Below are 21,520 nucleotides of genomic sequence, written 5' to 3'. Positions count from 1 at the left end.
CATGGATGAGGGCGCAAATATTATATTAAAATAATTAGTGATTCTAATGGTATAGTGTAGTGTTACATAGGTGTGAGTAATGGTCTACAAATCAGTGTGAAGCTGTTAAATTTAAATTAAATTGATAGTCTAAAAGACTGACTTTTAGGGTGTTTGTGGGATTATGGGATTACTCATTATTAGAATGTTACAAACGATAAACAAGTCATAGATTTTTTGAATGGGATCATTTATCTTGAGAAATACATAATAACTCGCTATATTGTAGAAAACATCTACATATATATTGTATACATGTAATAACATCGGCAACTGACTCACATTAACTACAGTGCATCCGGAAAGTATTCACAGCGCTTCACTTTTTCCACATTTTGTTATGTTACAGCCTTATTCCAAAATGGAATCAATTCATTTTTTCCCTCAAAATTCTACACACAATAACCCCATAATGACAACGTGAAAAAAAGTTTAGATTTTTGCAGATTAAAAAAAAAATCAATAATAAAAAGAAAAAAAAAAATCACATGTACGCAAGTATTCACAGCCTTTGCCATGAAGCTCAAAATTGAGCTCAGGTGTATCCTGTTTCCACTGATCATCCTTGAGATGTTCCTACAGCTTAATTGGAGTCCACCTGTGAATTCAGTTGATTGGACATGATTTGGAAAGGCACACATCAGTCTACATAAGATCACACTTGACAGTGCATGTCTGAGCACAAACCAAGTATGAAGTAAAAAGGAATTGTCTGTAGACCTCCGAGACAGGATTGTCTCAAAGCACAAACCTAGGAAAGGGTACAGAAAAATATCTGCTGCTTTGAAGGTCCCAATGAGCACAGTGACCTCCATCATCCGTATATGGAAGAAGTTCGGTACCACCTGGACTCTTCCTAGAGCTGTCTGGCCATCTAAACTGAGCGATCGGGGAGAAGGGCCCTAGTCAAGAAGGTGACCAAGAACACGATGGTCACTCTGTCACACCTACAGCATTCCTATGTGGAGAGAGGAGAACCTTCCAGAAGGACAACCATCTCTGCAGCAATCCACCAATCAGGCCTATATGGTAGAGTGGCCAGACGAAAAAACCACTCCTTAGTAAGAAGCACATGGCAGCCCGCCGGGCGTTTGCCAAAATGCACCTGAAGAACTCACGCCATGAGAAAAAAATTCTCTGGTCTGAGGAGACAAAGATTGAACTCTCTGGCGTGAATGCCAGGCATCATGTTTGGAGGAAACCAGGCACCGCTCATCACCAGGCCAATAACATCTCTACAGTGGTGAAGCATGGTGGTGGCAGCATCATGATGTGGGGATGTCTTTCATTGGCAGGAACAGGGAGACTAGTCAGGATAGAGGGAAAGATGACTGCAGCAATGTACAGAGACATCATGGATGAAAACCTGCTCCAGAGTGCTCTTGACCTCAGACTGGGGCAACGGTTCATCTTTCCCAAAGATAGGTGTGCCAAGCTTGTGGCATCATATTCAAAAATACTTGAGGCTGTAATTGCTGCCAAAGGTGCATCAACAAATTATTGAGCAAAGGCTGTGAATACTTATGTACATGCGATTTTTTATTTTTAATAAATTTGCAAAAATCTCAATAACAGTTTTTTCACGTTGTCATTATGGGGTATTGTGTTTAGAATTTTGAGGGAAAAAAATGAATTTATTCCAGTTTGGAATAAGGCTGTAACATAAAATGTGGAAAAAGTGAAGCACTGTGAATACTTTCTGGATACATCAAATAGTCACTTTCTAGTTCAATCCGGGATGATACTAGTAAAAAAAAAAAAAAAAAATAAATAATATTTATCTTAAAAATATTTACTGGAGTAATAGGCCCTACACACTGGCCGATTTTCTGAAAGATATGAACGATCTTGTTCATAAATGAACGAGAACTCGTTCATATCTTTCAGTGTGGAGACTCCAGCGATGAACGATGCGCGGCCCCGCGCTCGTTCATCGCTGGTCTCCCGTCGGCTGTGCATGCAGGCCAATATGGACGATCTCGTCCATATTTGCCTGCACTTCAATGCAGCCGCGTGACGGGGGGAGTGAAGAAACTTCACTCCCCCCGTCACTGCCCCCCCGCCGCCGGGTCGCTCGTCGGCCGTATCCGCCGTCGGGCAGCTCGGCGGCGGGTCGGCCAGTGTGTAGGGCCCATAAGGCTGCTCTCCTAATGATAACGCAAACAAATTGAATAAAACGGGCACAGCTGATATCTAGTAGCAGAGTGATGTACAGTATACTATCCTCTTCCTTTATTTTTCTTTTGTATTACATACACTACATATTGTGGAAGTTACGATCTCCTCATGAAATTAGACAAAGACAAGTTTGCAAGGTGTGTTCTGTTAACTGTACAGTAAATTTCATGAAAGGTCAATGAAATTAGTTATACCCCTTTTCCACTTAAAGCACTGGTCGCAGCCGTGTCGCCTGACACGGCTGCGACCCGTGCTACAGCCCCCTAATGACAGCGCTCACCAACCCGGCATATTGCCGGGTTGGTGACGCGGCAGGGGCGGCGCTGGGAGATCACATGGTCTCCCAGCGCCGCCCTCCCTATACACAGTGAACGGGAGCAGTGTCGCCTCGACACGGCACCCGTTCACACTAGACAGCTAGCCGGGTTGAACACGTGTTCAACCCGGCTAGCTACCCGGGTAGGATTCCCGGATCACTTGATCCGGGAATTTGCCGGGGGACCCGTTTCCACTAGGGAAAAACACGGGTAAATGCGCACCCCCGCGCATTTACCCGTGTTTTAAGGAGCTAGTGGAAAATAAGAATTTACTTACCGATAATTCTATTTCTCGGAGTCCGTAGTGGATGCTGGGGTTCCTGAAAGGACCATGGGGAATAGCGGCTCCGCAGGAGACAGGGCACAAAAAGTAAAGCTTTAGGATCAGGTGGTGTGCACTGGCTCCTCCCCCTATGACCCTCCTCCAAGCCTCAGTTAGGATACTGTGCCCGGACGAGCGTACACAATAAGGAAGGATTTTGAATCCCGGGTAAGACTCATACCAGCCACACCAATCACACTGTACAACCTGTGATCTGAACCCAGTTAACAGTATGATAACAGCGGAGCCTCTGAAAAGATGGCTCACAACAATAATAACCCGATTTTTGTAACTATGTACAAGTAATGCAGATAATCCGCACTTGGGATGGGCGCCCAGCATCCATTACGGACTCCGAGAAATAGAATTATCGGTAAGTAAATTCTTATTTTCTCTATCGTCCTAGTGGATGCTGGGGTTCCTGAAAGGACCATGGGGATTATACCAAAGCTCCCAAACGGGCGGGAGAGTGCGGATGACTCTGCAGCACCGAATGAGAGAACTCCAGGACCTCCTTAGCCAGGGTATCAAATTTGTAGGATTTTACAAACGTGTTTGCCCCTGACTAAATAGCCGCTCGGCAAAGTTGTAAAGCCGAGACCCCTCGGGCAGCCGCCCAAGATGAGCCCACCTTCCTTGTGGAATGGGCATTTACATATTTTGGCTGTGGCAGGCCTGCCACAGAATGTGCAAGCTGAATTGTATTACACATCCAACTAGCAATAGTCTGCTTAGAAGCAAGAGCACCCAGTTTGTTGGGTGCATACAGGATAACAGCAAGTCAGTTTTCCTGACTCCAGCCGTCCTGGAACCTATACTTTCAGGGCCCTGACAACATCCAGCAACTTGGAGTCCTCCAAGTCCCTAGTAGGCGCAAGGCACCACAATAAGCTGGTTCAGGTGAAACACTGACACCACCTTAGGGAGAGAACTGGGGACGAGTCCGCAGCTCTGCCCTGTCCGAATGGACAAACAGATATGGGCTTTTTTGAGAAAAAACCCACCAATTTGACACTCGCCTGGCCCAGGCCAGGGCCAAGAGCATGGTCACTTTTCATGTGAGATGCTTCAAATCCACAGATTTGACTGGTTTTAAACCAATGTGATTTGAGGAATCCCAGAACTACGTTGAGATCCCACAGTGCCACTGGAGGCACAAAAGGGGGTTGTATATGCAATACTCCCTTGACAAACTTCTGGACTTCAGGAACTGAAGCCAATTCTTTCTGGAAGAAAATCGACAGGGCCGAAATTTGAACCTTAATGGGCCCCAATTTGAGGCCCATAGACACTCCTGTTTTCAGGAAATGCAGGAATCGACCGAGTTGAAATTTCTTCGTGGGGCCTTCCTGGCCTCACACCACGCCACATATTTTCGCCACATGTGGTGATAATGTTGTGCGGTCACCTCCTTCCTGGCTTTGACCAGGGTAGGAATGACCTCTTCCGGAATGCCTTTTTCCCTTAGGATCCGGCGTTCCACCGCCATGCCGTCAAACGCAGCTGCGGTAAGTCTTGGAACAGACATGGTACTTGCTGAAGCAAGTCCCTTCTTAGCGGCAGAGGCCATAAGTCCTCTGTGAGCATCTCTTGAAGTTCCGGGTACCAAGTCCTTCTTGGCCAATCCGGAGCCATGAGTATAGTTCTTACTCCTCTACGTCTTATAATTCTCAGTACCTTAGGTATGAGAAGCAGAGGAGGGAACACATACACCGACTGGTACACCCACGGTGTTACCAGAACGTCCACAGCTATTGCCTGAGGGTCTCTTGACCTGGCGCAATACCTGTCCCGTTTTTTGTTCAGACGGGACGCCATCATGTCCACCTTTGGTATTTCCCAACGGTTCACAATCATGTGGAAAAACTTCCCGATGAAGTTTCCACTCTCCCGGGTGGAGGTCGTGCCTGCTGAGGAAGTCTGCTTCCCAGTTTCCACTCCCGGAATGAAACACTGCTGACAGTGCTATCACATGATTTTCCGCCCAGCGAAAAGTCCTTGCAGTTTTTGCCATTGCCCTCCTGCTTCTTGTGCCGCCCTGTCTGTTTACGTGGGCGACTGCCGTGATGTTTTTCCCACTGGATCAATACCGGCTGACCTTGAAGCAGAGGTCTTGCTAAGCTTAGAGCATTATAAATTTACCCTTAGCTCCAGTATATTTATGTGGAGAAAAGTCTCCGGACTTGATCACACTCCCTGGAAATTTTTTTTCCTTGTGTGACTGCTCCCCAGCCTCTCGGGCTGGCCTCCGTGGTCACCAGCATCCAATCCTGAATGCCGAATCTGCGGCCCTCTAGAAGATGAGCACTCTGTAACCACCACAGGAGAGACACCCTTGTCCTTGGATATAGGGTTATCCGCTGATGCATCTGAAGATGCGATCCGGACCATTTGTCCAGCAGATCCCACTGAAAAGTTCTTGCGTGAAATCTGCCGAATGGAATTGCTTCGTAGGAAGCCACCATTTTTACCAGGACCCTTGTGCAATGATGCACTGACACTTTTCCTGGTTTTAGGAGGTTCTTGACTAGCTCGGATAACTCCCTGGCTTTCTCTTCCGGGAGAAACACCTTTTTCTGGACTGTGTCCAGAATCATCCCTAGGCACAGCAGACGTGTCGTCAGGATCAGCTGCGATTTTGGAATATTTAGAATCCATCCGTGCTGTTGTAGCAGTATCCGAGATAGTGCTACTCCGACCTCCAACTGTTCCCTGGACTTTGCCCTTATCAGGAGATCGTCCAAGTAAGGGGTAATTAAGACGCCTTTTCTTCGAAGAAGAATCATCATTTCGGCCATTACCTTGGTAAAGACCCGGGGTGCCGTGGACAATCCAAACGGCAGCGTCTGAAACGGACAGTGACAGTTCTATACCACGAACCTGAGGTACCCTTAGTGAGAAGGGCAAATTTGGGACATGGAGGTAAGCATCCCTGATGTCCCGGGACACTATATAGTCGCCTTCTTCCTGGTTCGTTATCACTGCTCTGAGTGACTCCATCTTGATTTGAACCTTTGTAAGTGTTCAAATTTTTTTAGATTTAGAATAGGTCTCACCTAGCCTTCTGGCTTCAGTACCACAATATAGTGTGGAATAATACCCCTTTCCTTGTTGTAGGAGGGGTAATTTGATTATCACCTGCTGGGAATACAGCTTGTGAATTTTTTTTTTTCCATACTGCCTCCTTGTCGGAGGGATACCTTGGTAAAGCAGACTTCAGGAGCCTGCGAGGGGGAAACGTTTCGACATTCCAATCTGTACCCCTGGGATACTACTTGTAGGATCCAGGGGTCCTGTACGGTCCCAGCGTCATGCTGAGAGCTTGGCAGAAGCGGTGGAAGGCTTCTGTTCCTGGGAATGGGCTGCCTGCTGCAGTCTTCTTCCCTTTCCTCTATCCCTGGGCAAATATGACTCTTATAGGGACGAAAGGACTGAGGCTGAAAAGACGGTGTCTTTTTCTGCAGAGATGTGACTTAGGGTAAAAACGGTGGATTTTCCAGCAGTTGCCGTGGCCACCAGGTCCGATGGACCGACCCCAAATAACTTCCTTTATACGGCAATACACCTTTGTGCCGTTTGGAATCTGCATCACCTGACCACTGTCGTGTCCATAAACATCTTCTGGCAGATATGGACATCGCACTTACTCTTGATGCCAGAGTGCAAATATCCCTCTGTGCATCTCGCATATATAGAAATGCATCCTTTAATGCTCTATAGTCAATAAAATACTGTCCCTGTCAAGGGTATCAATATTTTTAGTCAGGGAATCCGACCAAGCCACCCCAGCTCTGCACATCCAGGCTGAGGCGATCGCTGGTCGCAGTATAACACCAGTATGTGTGTATATACTTTTATATGATATTTTCCAGCCTCCTGTCAGCTGGCTCCTTGAGGACGGCCCTATCTATAGACGGTACCGCCACTTGTTTTGATAAGCGTGTGAGCGCCTTATCCACCCTAAGGGGTGTTTCCCAACGCGCCCTAACTTCTGGCGGGAAAGAGTATACCGCCAATAATTTTCTATCGGGGGGAACCCACGCATCATCACACACTTCATTTAATTTATCTGATTCAGGAAAAACTACAGGTAGTTTTTTCACATCCCACATAATACCCTCTTTTGTGGTACTTGTAGTATCAGAAATATGTAACACCTCCTTCATTGCCCTTAACGTGTGGCCCTAATAAGGAATACGTTTGTTTATTCACCGTCGACACTGGATTCAGTGTCCGTGTCTGTGTCGACCGACTAAGGTAAACGGGCGTTTTAAAAACCCCTGACGGTGTTTTTGAGACGTCTGGACCGGTACTAATTGTTTGTCGGCCGTCTCATGTCGTCAACCGACCTTGCAGCGTGTTGACATTATCACGTAATTCCCTAAATAAGCCATCCATTCCGGTGTCGACTCCCTAGAGAGTGACATCACCATTACAGGCAATTGCTCCGCCTCCTCACCAACATCGTCCTCATACATGTCGACACACACGTACCGACACACAGCACACACACAGGGAATGCTCTGATAGAGGACAGGACCCACTAGCCCTTTGGAGAGACAGAGGGAGAGTTTGCCAGCACACACCAAAAAACGCTATAATTATATAGGGACAACCTTATATAAGTGTTTTCCCTTATAGCATCTTTTTATATATTTCTAACGCCAAATTAGTGCCCCCCCTCTCTGTTTTAACCCTGTTTCTGTAGTGCAGTGCAGGGGAGAGCCTGGGAGCCTTCCCTCCAGCCTTTCTGTGAGGGAAAATGGCGCTGTGTGCTGAGGAGATAGGCCCCGCCCCTTTTTCGGCGGGCTCGTCTCCCGCTCTTCAACGGATTCTGGCAGGGGTTAAATATCTCCATATAGCCCCCGGAGGCTATACGTGAGGTATTTTTTGCCAAAAAATAGGTTTACATTGCCTCCCAGGGCGCCCCCCTCCCAGCGCCCTGCACCCTCAGTGACTGCCGTGTGAAGTGTGCTGAGAGCAATGGCGCACAGCTGCAGTGCTGTGCGCTACCTTAAGAAGACTGAGGAGTCTTCTGCCGCCGATTCTGGACCTTCTTCTCTTTTCAGCATCTGCAAGGGGGCCGGCGGCGAGGCTCCGGTGACCATCCAGGCTGTACCTGTGATCGTCCCTCTGGAGCTAATGTCCAGTAGCCAAAGAAGCCAATCCATCCTGCACGCAGGTGAGTTCACTTCTTCTCCCCTAAGTCCCTCGTTGCAGTGATCCTGTTGCCAGCAGGACTCACTGTAAAATAAAAAACCTAAGCTAAACTTTTCTAAGCAGCTCTTTAGGAGAGCCACTTAGATTGCACCCTTCTCGGCCGGGCACAAAAATCTAACTGAGGCTTGGAGGAGGGTCATAGGGGGAGGAGCCAGTGCACACCACCTGATCCTAAAGCTTTACTTTTTGTGCCCTGTCTCCTGCGGAGCCGCTATTCCCCATGGTCCTTTCAGGAACCCCAGCATCCACTAGGACGATAGAGAAAAGGGGTATTACTGTAGGTGAGTAGCCGATAAACTGCTTAAAATGCTCCTGCAACAGTCAGATTGGGGGAACAAGCACACGCGATGACATTCCTGACCTTCCAGTTCCATTCGATAGATGAGAGTACACACTGGCCCAGCTCTGCTTCACACTCTTGGAAGGGTGATAAGGTCACTAACTAAGGCTGGGTACACACTTGACGATATATCGTTCACATCGTCCAGTGTGTATGCACAATATTGTTAACTATGCACATTCTCGCGGGTCTTTATCGATCTCCAATATCTTTAGGTCAAGCCTTGAAATCTGTCTGACAAGACTGCATGCATTACAACGTGAGTGCATGCCGTCACTGACCATATTGGTCACAATATTGTTCAGTGTGTATGCCCGATATCATTTGCGTTGACGATGTTTCATCTTATGTGTTACAATCACGGAGAACTATTTCCCTGTATAATTACTGCTGCTTAGATATGAGCTAATAAGACAATCACATTTACTCTGCTCAGATAGATCAGGTTTGCAATTAATGTGGTGGTTTGTTTTCCTCCAATATCGGTTTCGTTTCTGCACCCCCAATGAGCTGCCCCAACCCCCCCACGCACAACTCTGCTAACTTTTGGTTTTATTTGTTCCAGAAGACAACCATACTAAGAGTAGCCACCAGGCCCGCATCATTGCACATAAGGGAGTTGAGACATGTTCTTGCTCTGAAAGACTACAAATGGCTGTTAACTGAAATCACCTATGGATGGCAAAATGTGCAAAGTACCCAAATGGGCAGGAGCCACAGCCATCCGATAGGGTGCCACATTCTGTGTCAGAAGAGAGTAACTTAGACATCTGTTGTCCTCACTCATAGAAATCTGCTTCTCTCTTCTCTGAAATTCATGCACAGCAGCTCCTGACGTTCCAAAGAAGCCAAGAATAAACCTCAATGCGCAGAACTACCAACATAAATTGCAGTCTTACCACTGCCACTTGGAGAAGAGCCAGGAGAGCAGCTTCGGGGAAAGATGACTGGCTTGTTCTCTGTCACTTCTACTTTTGAAGGCGAACTGGCAGGAGAATCTAAAACAATAGAAATAGAAAGACACCTGAAGACCTGGACCTGTGGCCTTTTTATTATTACAACCACATTGATAGCTAAACTATACATCTAAAACAGATAAAACTAGCTACATATGAACAAAGGCATCTAAGATACACATCAAAAAGATTTTAACATTATTCCACCTTAGAATATGCAAATAAACATCCCTGCTGTACAACATACCATGAACTCATTATGCTCCATACCGCTGATAACCAATCTTTGCCACTGTTCTAGAGGCACTAGTACAAGTTACCCTCTAGATTAATAACATGTGGATGGCATTTAATAAGTGGATTAAGCAATGAACATACATCTAGGTGGGTTCTAGAAGAGTTTGGTGGCATAAACCACTCCTACCATTCCTCACGCAATAAGAAGTGTTACTGAAGTATTGATCCCACAGCAGCAGTACACAGGCTCTCCAAACAGTCAGAACCAGCAGGGCAAATTGTCAGTCCTACAGATTGGTTTCTTTGTATACCAAGCATTTTTCCCTGTATGCTGAACCCTACAAGGAGCAGAGGAGTCTCCTCTAGACATGGGACTCCGTTTACTGGCATGGTAGAAAGACTGAAATCAGGTAAACAAGGTGCTCATTTTGCCTACTGTCTGTCAATGATCTCATCTAGCTCTGGGATGAATAAGATATCGCCAGAAAAAGGAGAATTATGTTCTTACCTTGTTAAATCCTTTTCATCTAGAGCCATAAGGGACACACAGGCTTTGGACAGCGGCTATAGGCTATGCAGGAGGAGACTTGGCAGCTACAAAAAGGAGAGGACTCGGGAGAGTCAAAATGATCTGGGGTTAATACCCCAAACCGAACACCAGGAGAAGTACGCCAAACCTGGTGATAAACCCTTGCAGAAGAGTGTTTATGGGCATGTAACAGTACTAATAACCGGACTGGAAAATCCCTTAGCTCTCAGGACGGATTTCTCAAGAGCCCCATGAAAGTAGATCCGGAATGAGAGGAAAGCGCAGCAGAGAATCGATGGATTTTATCCACATAACAAGCTCAATGCAGTCAATCAGGAGCTAGCAGGATCACAGTGCCATCTTCCAACTTGTGGAGGATCCATGGCATTAGCAGGGAGGGAGGGGGGTAGAAATGTACATGATATGGAAGGCCCACTGAACTACTAAGGCCTCCACCAGAAGAGCTCCCGGATTCCTGGTGCATAAGCAGTACCTCGCCAGCTTGAGGTTGTGCCAAGACATCACCAAAGTCGATGTCCGGCAAACCACCTAGACAAATTAGTAGCTGAAAGGAGCCTGGATGAAGAGTCCACTCACCCGAGTGATCAGAAGACAGCTCTCCTGAGTACAGAAAAGAATAGTTCTCCACCTGCGCCAGCCAAAGACTGCAGCTAGATTTTGTTTCCGAGCTCACCTAGCCCACATACAATCAGATAAAAACAACAAAAACAAAACCACAGCGCCGTCAGCATAAATCGTTATTCCTCGTTTGTAGCGACTATCCAAAGTCAGTTCAGGATCACACAACCCTAGGGTGTCTTCACTCCACCAATAGAGAAGTTATGCCCAAAGAGAGGAAAATATGAGGTTAGTGGGGGACAATCCTTCCCACCAATATATGGTGAGATGCAGGCACCTTTTTTAGGCACTAACCTTGAAATAGTGCCCTATATGCACCAAAAGGTTTCTTTATAGGTTTGTCGCACACTCCTCCTCCTCTCCTATTGCTTCATATGAGGTAAAGGATAAAGGGCAGAGATATTTGAGGATCGGGACTATAAGGTCTCATTGATGATATTACTGCACGAACTGCTGATCCCAGCATAAAAAGAAACCTTTATGCGAACATAGGGAATCATCAAAAGGTCAGTTCATTGTGGGTGATCATATACTGGCTATATATTCGGAGATAAAGGAGACACTTTGAAAACGGTGGACAAAGATACCTTTCAATGCATATAGGGCATTCATTGAAGGTCAGTGCTTGACAGGTTATCTCTGCCCTTTATCCTTTACCTCATATGAAGCAATAGGAGAGGAGGAGGAGTGTGCGACAAACCTATAAAGAAACCTTTTGGTGCATATAGGGCACTATTTCAAGGTTAGTGCCTAAAAAAGGTGCCTGCATCTCACCATATATTGGTGGGAAGGATTGTCCCCCACTAACCTCATATTTTCCTCTCTTTGGGCATAACTTCTCTATTGGTGGAGTGAAGACACCCTAGGGTTGTGTGATCCTGAACTGACTTTGGATAGTCGCTACAAACAAGAGGAATAACGATTTATGCTGACGGCGCTGTGGTTTTGTTTCTTTGTTGTTTTTAGCTCTCCTGAGTAGTCCACTGACCCTGAAAGGCCTGTGGACAGGTTATTGCCACCCACTAGCGAAGACTTGCGTTGGGCCCGAGGAGGACACAGTCCTGAATCCAAACGGGGCGGCCCTTGTCCAAGTGGGACCCATGGAGCCACCAGAAGAGGGAGTGCTGGACCGCCCAAATGAGAATGATTGTATCTTGATCTGCCGATGGGATTTGGTCCATCGTGCCAGAGCTTCCAACTGAAGAGTCCAGCAGTGAAACTGGGCATACTACACCATGCTGAAGGCGGAGACAAGTCGCCCAGGATCTGCATGAAGTGTATTGACACTCGGCAGTGACGCAAGAACCTGCAAATCTTGTCCTTTAAGTCCCGAAGTTTGTCAGAAGGGAGAAAGACCTGCTGAGCTTTGGAGTCCAGCAAGGACCCCAGATGCAGCATCACCTGAAACAGAGTTAAGGAGGATTTCTTCAAATTAATGATCCACCCATGAGACTGAAGAAACTATCGCGAGACGGAGGTAATCCCTGAGATCTGGAGACTGGGCCAGGATAAAAAGAAAATGATCCAAAAATGAGCTCCCATTACTTTTGTGAAGACACGAGGAGCCATGGAAAGACAAAATGGCAATGATCAAAATTGTTAATATTCCTCCCGGACAGCAAACTGGAGGAAGCTATGGTGACTGAGGTGGATAAGAACATGCAATAGGCATCCTGGAAGTCCTGGAAGGCCATGAAATCCCCTGGCTCCAGCACCAGTGATGAAATGCAGAGACTCCATGTGGAACCTGGGGACCTGCAAGTACCTGTTGAGGGTCCTCAGATTGGAATTAGTCAGAAGGAACCCTTCAGCATCTGAACCAAGATGCTGACATAGAAGTCTGTGCCTCTCTGAGAAAGGGGCAACTGAAACATTTACCTTGGGGGGTTTAGTAGGTAGTGAACGGACTCAAAAAATTGAGACTGAAAACGTTCCTGGAAGGGGTAAGCATAATCTTGGGAGACTATGCCTCATACTTAGGAGTCCGTTGTGGTCACCAACCAGGTCTCTGAGAAAAGCAAAAGCTGGCCTCCCACGCTGGGGTAACCCATGGAGGCCTGCACCTTCATACTATTCTTACTGACAGGCAGTAGACATTGCAAGTGAGGTACAGTTATTTGCTTAAGTCGGTAGTCAGCTTAACCCTGTCATCTGGTGGACACTTGGGGCATAACCAGAACATTTAGTAATAGAACACAGACTCTTCAGTACTAAGGATTCGCAACATAAAAACTAAGCCATAGTGACCCTTACACTGCCACCTTATGGACAGTTGATATTTTGTGCTAATTTTAAAAAGTACTAATTAACACTGAATGTTATTTATCATACTGAATTGCATTTCACTGTATATTGCCTGGTATGCATAACCTTTGGTACGGATAAGTCGTGACATGTGATGGTGACTATTCCTGTTAATAAAATTTGAGTCACTGTCCCAATGTGTAGTGACTGTGTGCGTGGGTATAGTCTGGTAGGGTCCTCATCCTTCTGCCTACACCAAGGCGTCAATAATGAGTTCCTCAGGAGTCTGAGACAGACAATTGCGGGGAAGAAACAGGTACGACACCCTCATCACCTGCTGACACTTGACTATTAGTGGTGTACCACATATTTACTAAACATTACTGGATTTGCATTTAATTATATTGCAACTGTAAAGCCTGCAAGAAAAGGAGGATTTTGGTACTTACCGATAATTCCCTTTTTCGGAAGCCATAGGGAACACTGGCACAACTTCAAGACTGTGGGGTGATGGTCACTTACAGGGAGCTGGCATTTTAAATAATCTACAAGTGAAACAGTCTCCTCCCCCTCTATCCCCCATCATCCCTCAGTTATGAATTAGCAGAGAGGAGACGGGAACAAGAGAACAGAACTATATGAGGGAAGCGAGCACATAATAATCAAACAGAACAGAACAGTCAAGGCAAGAGAACAGCGATGGGCGGGCGGACAGTATCCCCTTTGTTTCCAAATAAAGGATTTATCGGTAAGAACCAAAATCCTCCTTTTTTCTGTCAGCCATTAGGGGACACTGGCACAACTTCAAGACCGTGGGGATGTCCCAAAGTTTCCCCCCTGAGCGGGAAATCGCTAAGGAACTTGCAAAACAATATGGCCAAACCGTGAAGATGAATCCGCAAAAGTAAAACTTGTAGAACAAGGCAAACTTATGAATACTGGACCAAGTGGCTGCTCTACAGAGTTGAGACGTGGTATCCCCCCTACTAGCGGCAGAGGAAGACCCAACTGAGCGTGTAGAGTGGGCCGCAATGGATAATGGAGGTCGCCTAGATTCGTGTAGATAGGTTTGACGAATAGTCAACCAAATCCAGCAGGCCAAGGTCTGCTTAGTAGTATGCCACCCTCGCTGCGAGAGATCATAAAGCACAAATAAGGCATCAGTCTTTCGTAGCGGTGCTGTCTGTTCCACGTAGATCTTCAACGTTCTCACTACATCCAGAGAAGAAGGTGTCCCAGAGTCCTCCTGTAAGGATGGTACCACAATCGGCTGATCGATATGAAAAGCCGACACGACCTTGGGAAGAAAGGAAGCATGTGTTCTCAATTCCGCCCTATCAGGATAAAAAAAAACAAGTATGGAGGCATACAAGACAAGGCACTTAATTCAGATAACCTCCGGGCTGAAGCTATGACTAATAGAAAAACAGTCTTCCAAGTAAGATAGTGAATATCTGAGTCTCCCAGATAATCCAGCACCAGATTCAAGTCCCAAGGAGCTGTAGGGGGGAGGGAGGGGGGGTTGCAACAGGGGTTACACATGAAGGACCCCTTGTAGGAAAGTTTGCACATCCAGTAGGAGCACCAGGCGTCTCTGAAAGAAAATCGATAAGGCAGATACCTGAACTCTCAGGGATCCTAGATGAAGTCCGGAATCTAAACCTGCCCAAAGAAAGAGCATGAACCGTAAGAGACGAAAAGAATCTGATTGAAACCCCTTTTCGGTCACACCAAGAGATATAAGAACACCAGATGCGATGGTAATGGGCTGCCGTAACAGGTTTTCGTGCACGCAACATCGTGGGAATCACACATTCCGGAATCCCTTTCATTTTAGGATGTTTGCCTCAAGCGCCATCCCATTACACGTAGACGTGGTAAATCTGAATGCACGAAGGGCCCTTGTTGGAGTAGATCCGTTCAGAGGTAGAGGCGCAGGTCTGAAAACCAAGCTCTCTGAGGCCAATCCGGTGCCACCAAGATCACCGTGATTGAGATTCTCATGAGAATTCGAAACAATAGAGAAAACAGAGGAAACACGTATACTAGATCATACAGTCAGAGCATCTACAGCTTCCGCCTGAGGATTCAGTGTTCTGGAGATGGATCGAGGAAGCTGATGACTGAGACGGGACGCCATGAGATCCACCTCTGGACACCCCCCAGCGCTGTGTTAGAGCATCAAACCTCTGGGTGAAGTGCCCATTCTCCTGGATGTAGATCCTGACAGCTGAAGTAGTCTGCTTCCCAATTGTCTACTCCTGGAATGAAGACAGCTGAGAGGACTACAGCGTTGCATTCGGACCACTGGAGAATGCGTGTCACCTCTCGTATCGCTTGGCGACTGAGAGTTCCTCCCTGCTTGTTTACGTACGCTACAGCAGTCGCGTTGTCCGATTGAACCTTTACAGCTTTTGATTGAAGAACTTGGACAGCTTTTACCAGCGCATTGTAGATCAGTCTCACTTCCAACACATTTATTGGCAACAGTGATTCCTGTGGAGACCAATGGTCCTGAAGATGGAAGTCCAACACAACCGTGCCGTTGTTAGGAGCATCCAGTCCCATACGCCAAACCGCCTGCCCGCAGTGAGATTGTGCAGTTGGAGCCACCAAAGACATGAAAGTCGCGTCTCTGGAGTCAGTCGAACTAACTGTTGAAGGTGTAGATGCGACCCCGACCATTGATGTAACAGATCCAGCTGTAAAGGATGTGAATGAAAATGGCCGAACTCCAGAGTTTCGAAAGCTGCTACCATTTTCCCAGGCAAACGAATGCATAAATGGACTGATACCAGCCTTGGCTTGCGGACAGCTTGGGCCAGTTCCTGTATACAGAGAGCTTAGTCTTGAGACAGAAAAACTTTCTGGACGTTGGTGTCCAAGATCACACAGAGAAACTGGATACGATGTGAAGACTGAAAATTGATTATCCATCAATGTTCCACTAACACATTGTATGTTAATAGCGCATGCTCCTGGAAAATGAGATCTGATGGAAATTTGAGGAGGAGGCCATCTAGGTATGGTATTATTGTGACTCCCAATGATCTGAGATAAGGAGTAATCACCGACATGACCTTGGTAAACACCCTGGGGGCTGTGGACAGAACGAATGGTAAGGCTCTGAACTGAAAATGATCCTGTTGAATTGCAAACCTGGGAAACGCTTGGTATGGTTCCCATATCGAAATGTGGAGATATGCATCCTTGATGTCCAGAGATATCATAAATTCCTTGCGTTCCAGGCTCGAGATCACCGAGTTGATTGACTCCATCTTGAACCGGTAATAAGACAGAAACTGATTTAACGATTTCAGATTCAGAGTTGGTCATACAGTACAGTCTGGTTTTGGTACTACGAAAAGATTGGAATAGTAACCCTTCTTTTGTTGAAGCAGTGGTACTGGCATTATCACAGCTGATTCTACCAAGGACTGTATTGCACCTTGAAGGGCCAAACGTTTGTCCAGAAGAAGTGGAAGACTTGTCGTAAAATATTTCTTTGGCGGCAAAACTTCAAAATCTAACATACCTTTGGGAGATGATATTGCGAATCCACGCATTGTCTGACATCTTGAACCAGGCTTCCTGAAAGTTTCGAAGATGCTCTCTCCCACCGTACTTGGGCCCTGGTGGGAGGGGAGACCGTCATGCCACGGTCTTTTCTGCAGGCTTTGGGTCTTGATGACTAGCAGTGACTGGTTATTGCCGCAACCTCTACCCCGCAAGGGTGTAGCTCTTCCGCGTCCTCTAAAAGGCTGAGTCGAACGAAAGGACCAAAAGAAAATTCCAGTATAAGAGCGCTTAGGTGGCGGCAAAAGGGTTGGTAAAAAGGTAGGATTTACCACCCATAGCCTGAGAAAATAAGATTTTAAACCTACCAGTAAATCTTTTTCTCGTAGTCCGTAGAGGATGCTGGGGACTCCGTAAGGACCATGGGGAATAGACTGGCTCCGCAGGAGACATGGGCACTAAAAAGAACTTTAGGTATGGGTGTGCACTGGCTCCTCCCTCTATGCCCCTCCTCCAGACCTCAGTTAGAGAAACTGTGCCCAGAGGAGACGAACAGTACGAGGAAAGGATTTTGTAAATCCAAGGACAAGATTCATACCAGCCACACCATTCACACCGTATAACATGGAATATATGAACCAGTCAACAGTATGAAATAAAACCAGTATCAGTCCAAAACTGATTCAACTGAAACATAACCCTTATGTAAGCAACAACTATATACAAGTCTTGCAGTATGTCGTCTGCACTGGGACGGGCGCCCAGCATCCTCTACGGACTACGAGAAAAAGATTTACCGGTAGGTTTAAAATCTTATTTTCTCTAACATCCTAGAGGATGCTGGGGACTCCGTAAGGACCATGGGGATTATACCAAAGCTCCAAAACGGGCGGGAGAGTGCGGATGATTCTGCAGCACCGAATGAGCAAACATTAGGTCCTCATCGGCCAGGGTATCAAACTTGTAGAATTTTGCAAAGGTGTTTGAACCCGACCAAGTTGCTGCTCGGCAAAGCTGTAAAGCCGAGAGGCCCCGGGCAGCCGCCCAAGAAGAACCCACCTTCCTAGAGGAATGGGCCTTAACCGAATTCGGTAACGGCAATCCAGCCGTAGAATTAGCCTGCTGAATCGTGTTACAGATCCAGCGAGCACCAACCTTGTTGGCAGCATACAGGATAAACAGAGCCCCTGTTTTCCTAACTCGAGCCTTTCTGGCCACATAAATTTTGAATGCCCTGACCACATTCAGGCACTCTGAATCCTCCACGTCCCTTGTAGCCACAGGCACCACAATAGGTTGGTTCATATGAAAAGAGGAAACCACCTTAGGCAAAAATTGGGGACGAGTCTGCAACTCAGCTCTATCCACATGGAAAATCAGATAAGGGCTTTTGTGAGACAAAGCCGCTAACTCCGACACTCGCCGCGCCGAAGCCAAGGCCAACAACATGACCACTTTCCAAGTGAGATACTTTAATTCAACGGTTTGAAGCGGTTCAAACCAGTGAGACTTAAGGAACCGTAACACCATGTTAAGGTCCCATGGTGCCACTGGAGGCACAAAAGGAGGCTGGATATGCAGCACCCCTTTCACGAAAGTCTGGACTTCTGGAAGAGAAGCCAATTCCCTTTGAAAGAAAATGGATAGGGCCGAAATCTGAACCTTAATGGAGCCTAACTTTAGGCCCAAATTCACTCCAGTTTGCAGGAAGTGGAGAAAACGGCCCAGATGGAATTCTTCCGGAGGAGCAGTCTTGGCTTCGCACCAAGACACATACTTCCTCCAGATACGGTCATAATGTTTCGATGTCACCTCCTTCCTTGCCTTTATTAGAGTAGGAATGACCTCTTCCGGAATGCCCTTTTCCACTAGGATCCTGCGTTAAACCGCCATGCCGTCACACGCAGTCGCGGTAATTCCTGGAACAGACAGGTCCCTTGTTGTAACAGGTCTTCCCTGAGAGGAAGAGGCCACGGATCTTCTGAGAGCATTTCCTGTAGATCCGGATACCAGGCCCTTCGAGGCCAATCTGGAACGATGAGAATCGCCTGAACCCCTCTTCGTCTTAGGATTCTCAGTATCTTTGAGATGAGAGGAAGAGGAGGGAACACATAGACTGACTGAAACACCCACGGTGTCACCAGTGCGTCCACTGCAATCGCCTGAGGGTCCCTTGACCTGGCGCAATATCTCGGAAGTTTCTTGCTGAGGCGTGAAGCCATCATGTCTATTTGAGGCAGACCCCACTGACTTGCAATCTCTGCGAAGACTTCCTGATGAAGTCCCCACTCTCCTGGATGTAGATCGTGTCTGCTGAGGAAGTGTGCTTCCCAGTTGTCTACTCTCGGAATGAAGACTGCTGTCAGAGCGCTTACACGACTCTCCGCCCATCAAAGAATCTTTGAGGCTTCTGCCATTGCCACTCTGCTCCTTGTGCCGCCTTGGCGGTTTACATGAGCCACTGCTGTGATGTTGTCTGACTGAATCAGAACCGGTAGACCTTGAATTAAGTCTGCGCCTGACGAAGGCTGTTGTATATGGCCCTTAATTCCAGAATGTTGATGTGTAGACAAGCCTCCTGGCTTGACCACAGACCCTGGAAGTTTCTTCCCTGTGTGACTGCTCCACATCCTCGGAGGCTCGCGTCCGTGGTCACCAGAACCCAGTCCTGGATTCCGAACCTGCGACCCTCTAGAAGGTGAGCACTCTGCAGCCACCACAGGAAAGATACCCTGGCCCTGGGGGACAGGCGGATCATCTGATGAATCTGTAGATGTGACCCGGACCAGTTGTCCAGAAGGTCCCACTGAAAGGTTCTGACATGGAACCTGCCGAATGGAATGGCCTCGTAAGATGCCACCATTTTTCCCAGCACTCGCGTGCAGTGATGTACCAACACCCTCGTTGGCTTCAACAGGTCCCTGACCAAGTCCTGCAGTTCCTGGGCCTTTTCCGTCGGGAGAAAGACCCTCTTTTGTTCCGTGTCCAGAATCATGCCTAAGAAAGGCAATCTGGTTGTTGGAACTAACTGTGACTTTGGCAGGTTTAGAATCCAACCGTGTTGTTGTAACACCCTCAGGGAGAGTGATACTTTGACCAGCAACTGTTCTCTCGATCTCGCTTTTATCAGGAGATCGTCCAAGTATGGGATAATTGTGACCTCCTGCTTGCGCAGGAGCACCATCATCTCCGCCATTAATTTGGTAAAAATTCTCGGGGCCGTGGACAGCCCAAACAGCAACGTCTGAAATTGGTAGTGACAATCCTCCACCACAAATCTCAGGAACGCCTGATGAGGTTGATAAATGGGGACATGAAGGTATGCATCCTTTATGTCTAGAGACACCATATAATCTCCCTCTTCCAGACTTGCGATGACCGCCCTGAGCGACTCCATCTTGAACTTGAACCTCTTTAAGTATAGGTTTAAGGATTTTAAATTTAGAATGGGTCTGACCGAACCGTCCGGTTTCGGGACCACAAACAGGGTTGAGTAATAGCCCATCCCCTGCTGCAGCAGGGGAACCTTGACCACCACTTGTTGGAGACACAATTTTTGAATTGCTGCCAAAACTACCTCCCTCTCTGGGGAAGAAGTCGGCAGTGCCGATTTGAAAAACCGGCGAGGGGGCACCTCTTCGAATTCCAGCTGGTACCCCCGGGAAACAATGTCTATTGCCCAGGGGTCCACCTGAGAATGAATCCAGACCTGGCTGAAAAGACGAAGACGTGCCCCCACCGGAGCGGACTCCACCCGCGGAGCCCCAGCGTCATGCTGTGGATTTAGTAGAGGCCGGGGAGGACTTTTGATCCTGGTAACTGGTTGTAGTTGGCAGCTTTTTCCCCTTGCCCTTACCTCTGGCAAGAAAGGAAGATCCCAGAGCCCTCTTGGATTTATGCGGCCGAAAGGACTGCATCTGATAATGTGGCGTTTTCTTAGGCTGTGAGGAAACATAAGGTAAAAAGGTTGATTTACCTGCAGTAGCTGTGGAAACTAGGTCCGCGAGACCTTCCCCAAACAACTCCTCACCCTTGTAAGGTAAAACCTCCATATGCCGTTTTGAGTCGGCATCACCCGACCACTGTCTGGTCCACAGTGCTCGCCTGGCAGAAACTGCCATAGCGTTCGCTCTGGACCCAAGTATGCCTATATCCCTCTGAGCCTCTCTCATATAAAGGACCGCATCCTTAATATGACCCAGGGTCAATAAGATAGAATCCCTATCCATCGTATCCATATCAGTAGATAAGGTATCTGTCCACGCCAGTACAGCGCTACAAACCCAAGCCGACGCTATTGCCGATCTGAGTAATGTACCGGTATGCGTGTAAATTGACTTTAAGGTAGTTTCCTGCTTGCGATCAGCAGGATCCCCGAGGGCAGCAGTATCCTGCGACGGCAGCGCCACATTTTTGGAAAGGCGCGTCAACGCTTTATCCACCCTTGGGGATGATTCCCACCGTATCCTGTACTTGATCGGGAAAGGATACGCCATAAGAATCCTTTTGGGAATCTGCAGCTTCTTGTCTGGAGTTTCCCAAGCACTTTCAAATAACTCATTTAATTCAAAAGAAGGTGGAAAAGTAACCTCAGGCTTCTTTTCTTTAAACATGTAGATTTTCGGATTAGGCACCACGGGGTCATCTATAATATGCAGCACATCCTTTATAGTAATAATCATATAATGAATACGCTTTGCCAATTTTGGCTGCAACCTTGCATCATCATAATCGACACTGGATTCAGAATCCGTGTCGGTATCTGTGTCAACTACCGGGGAAAGTGGGCGTTTTTGAGACCCAGAAGGCCCCTGTGACGTAAGGAAAGGCAGGGTATGACCCTCTGTACTGTCCCTGGATTCTGCTTTGTCCAAACGTTTGTGCAATAAATTAACATTTGCATTTAAAATATTCCACATTTCCATCCAGTCATGTGTCGGTGTTGCCGACGGAGACACCACACTCATACGCTCCACCTCATCC

General features: G+C 47.1%; 1 protein-coding gene across 1 annotated transcript in view; it reads right to left on the bottom strand.

Moving 5' to 3' along the window:
- Positions 1-21,520, bottom strand: part of C2CD2L (C2CD2 like) — a 102,594-nt gene that overhangs the window by 21,856 nt on the left and 59,218 nt on the right. The window contains exon 11 of the mRNA XM_063942646.1: positions 9,316-9,414. Within this exon, the coding sequence (XP_063798716.1) occupies positions 9,316-9,414 (99 nt within the window). The remainder of the gene's footprint in view (positions 1-9,315; positions 9,415-21,520) is intronic.

The sequence above is a fragment of the Pseudophryne corroboree genome, chromosome 10 (assembly GCF_028390025.1).
Source record: "Pseudophryne corroboree isolate aPseCor3 chromosome 10, aPseCor3.hap2, whole genome shotgun sequence".
In the NCBI taxonomy this organism is placed as follows: Eukaryota; Metazoa; Chordata; class Amphibia; order Anura; family Myobatrachidae; genus Pseudophryne; species Pseudophryne corroboree.
The sequence above is the reverse complement of the archived record's forward strand: the minus strand, read 5'-3'. Positions and strand labels throughout refer to the sequence as shown.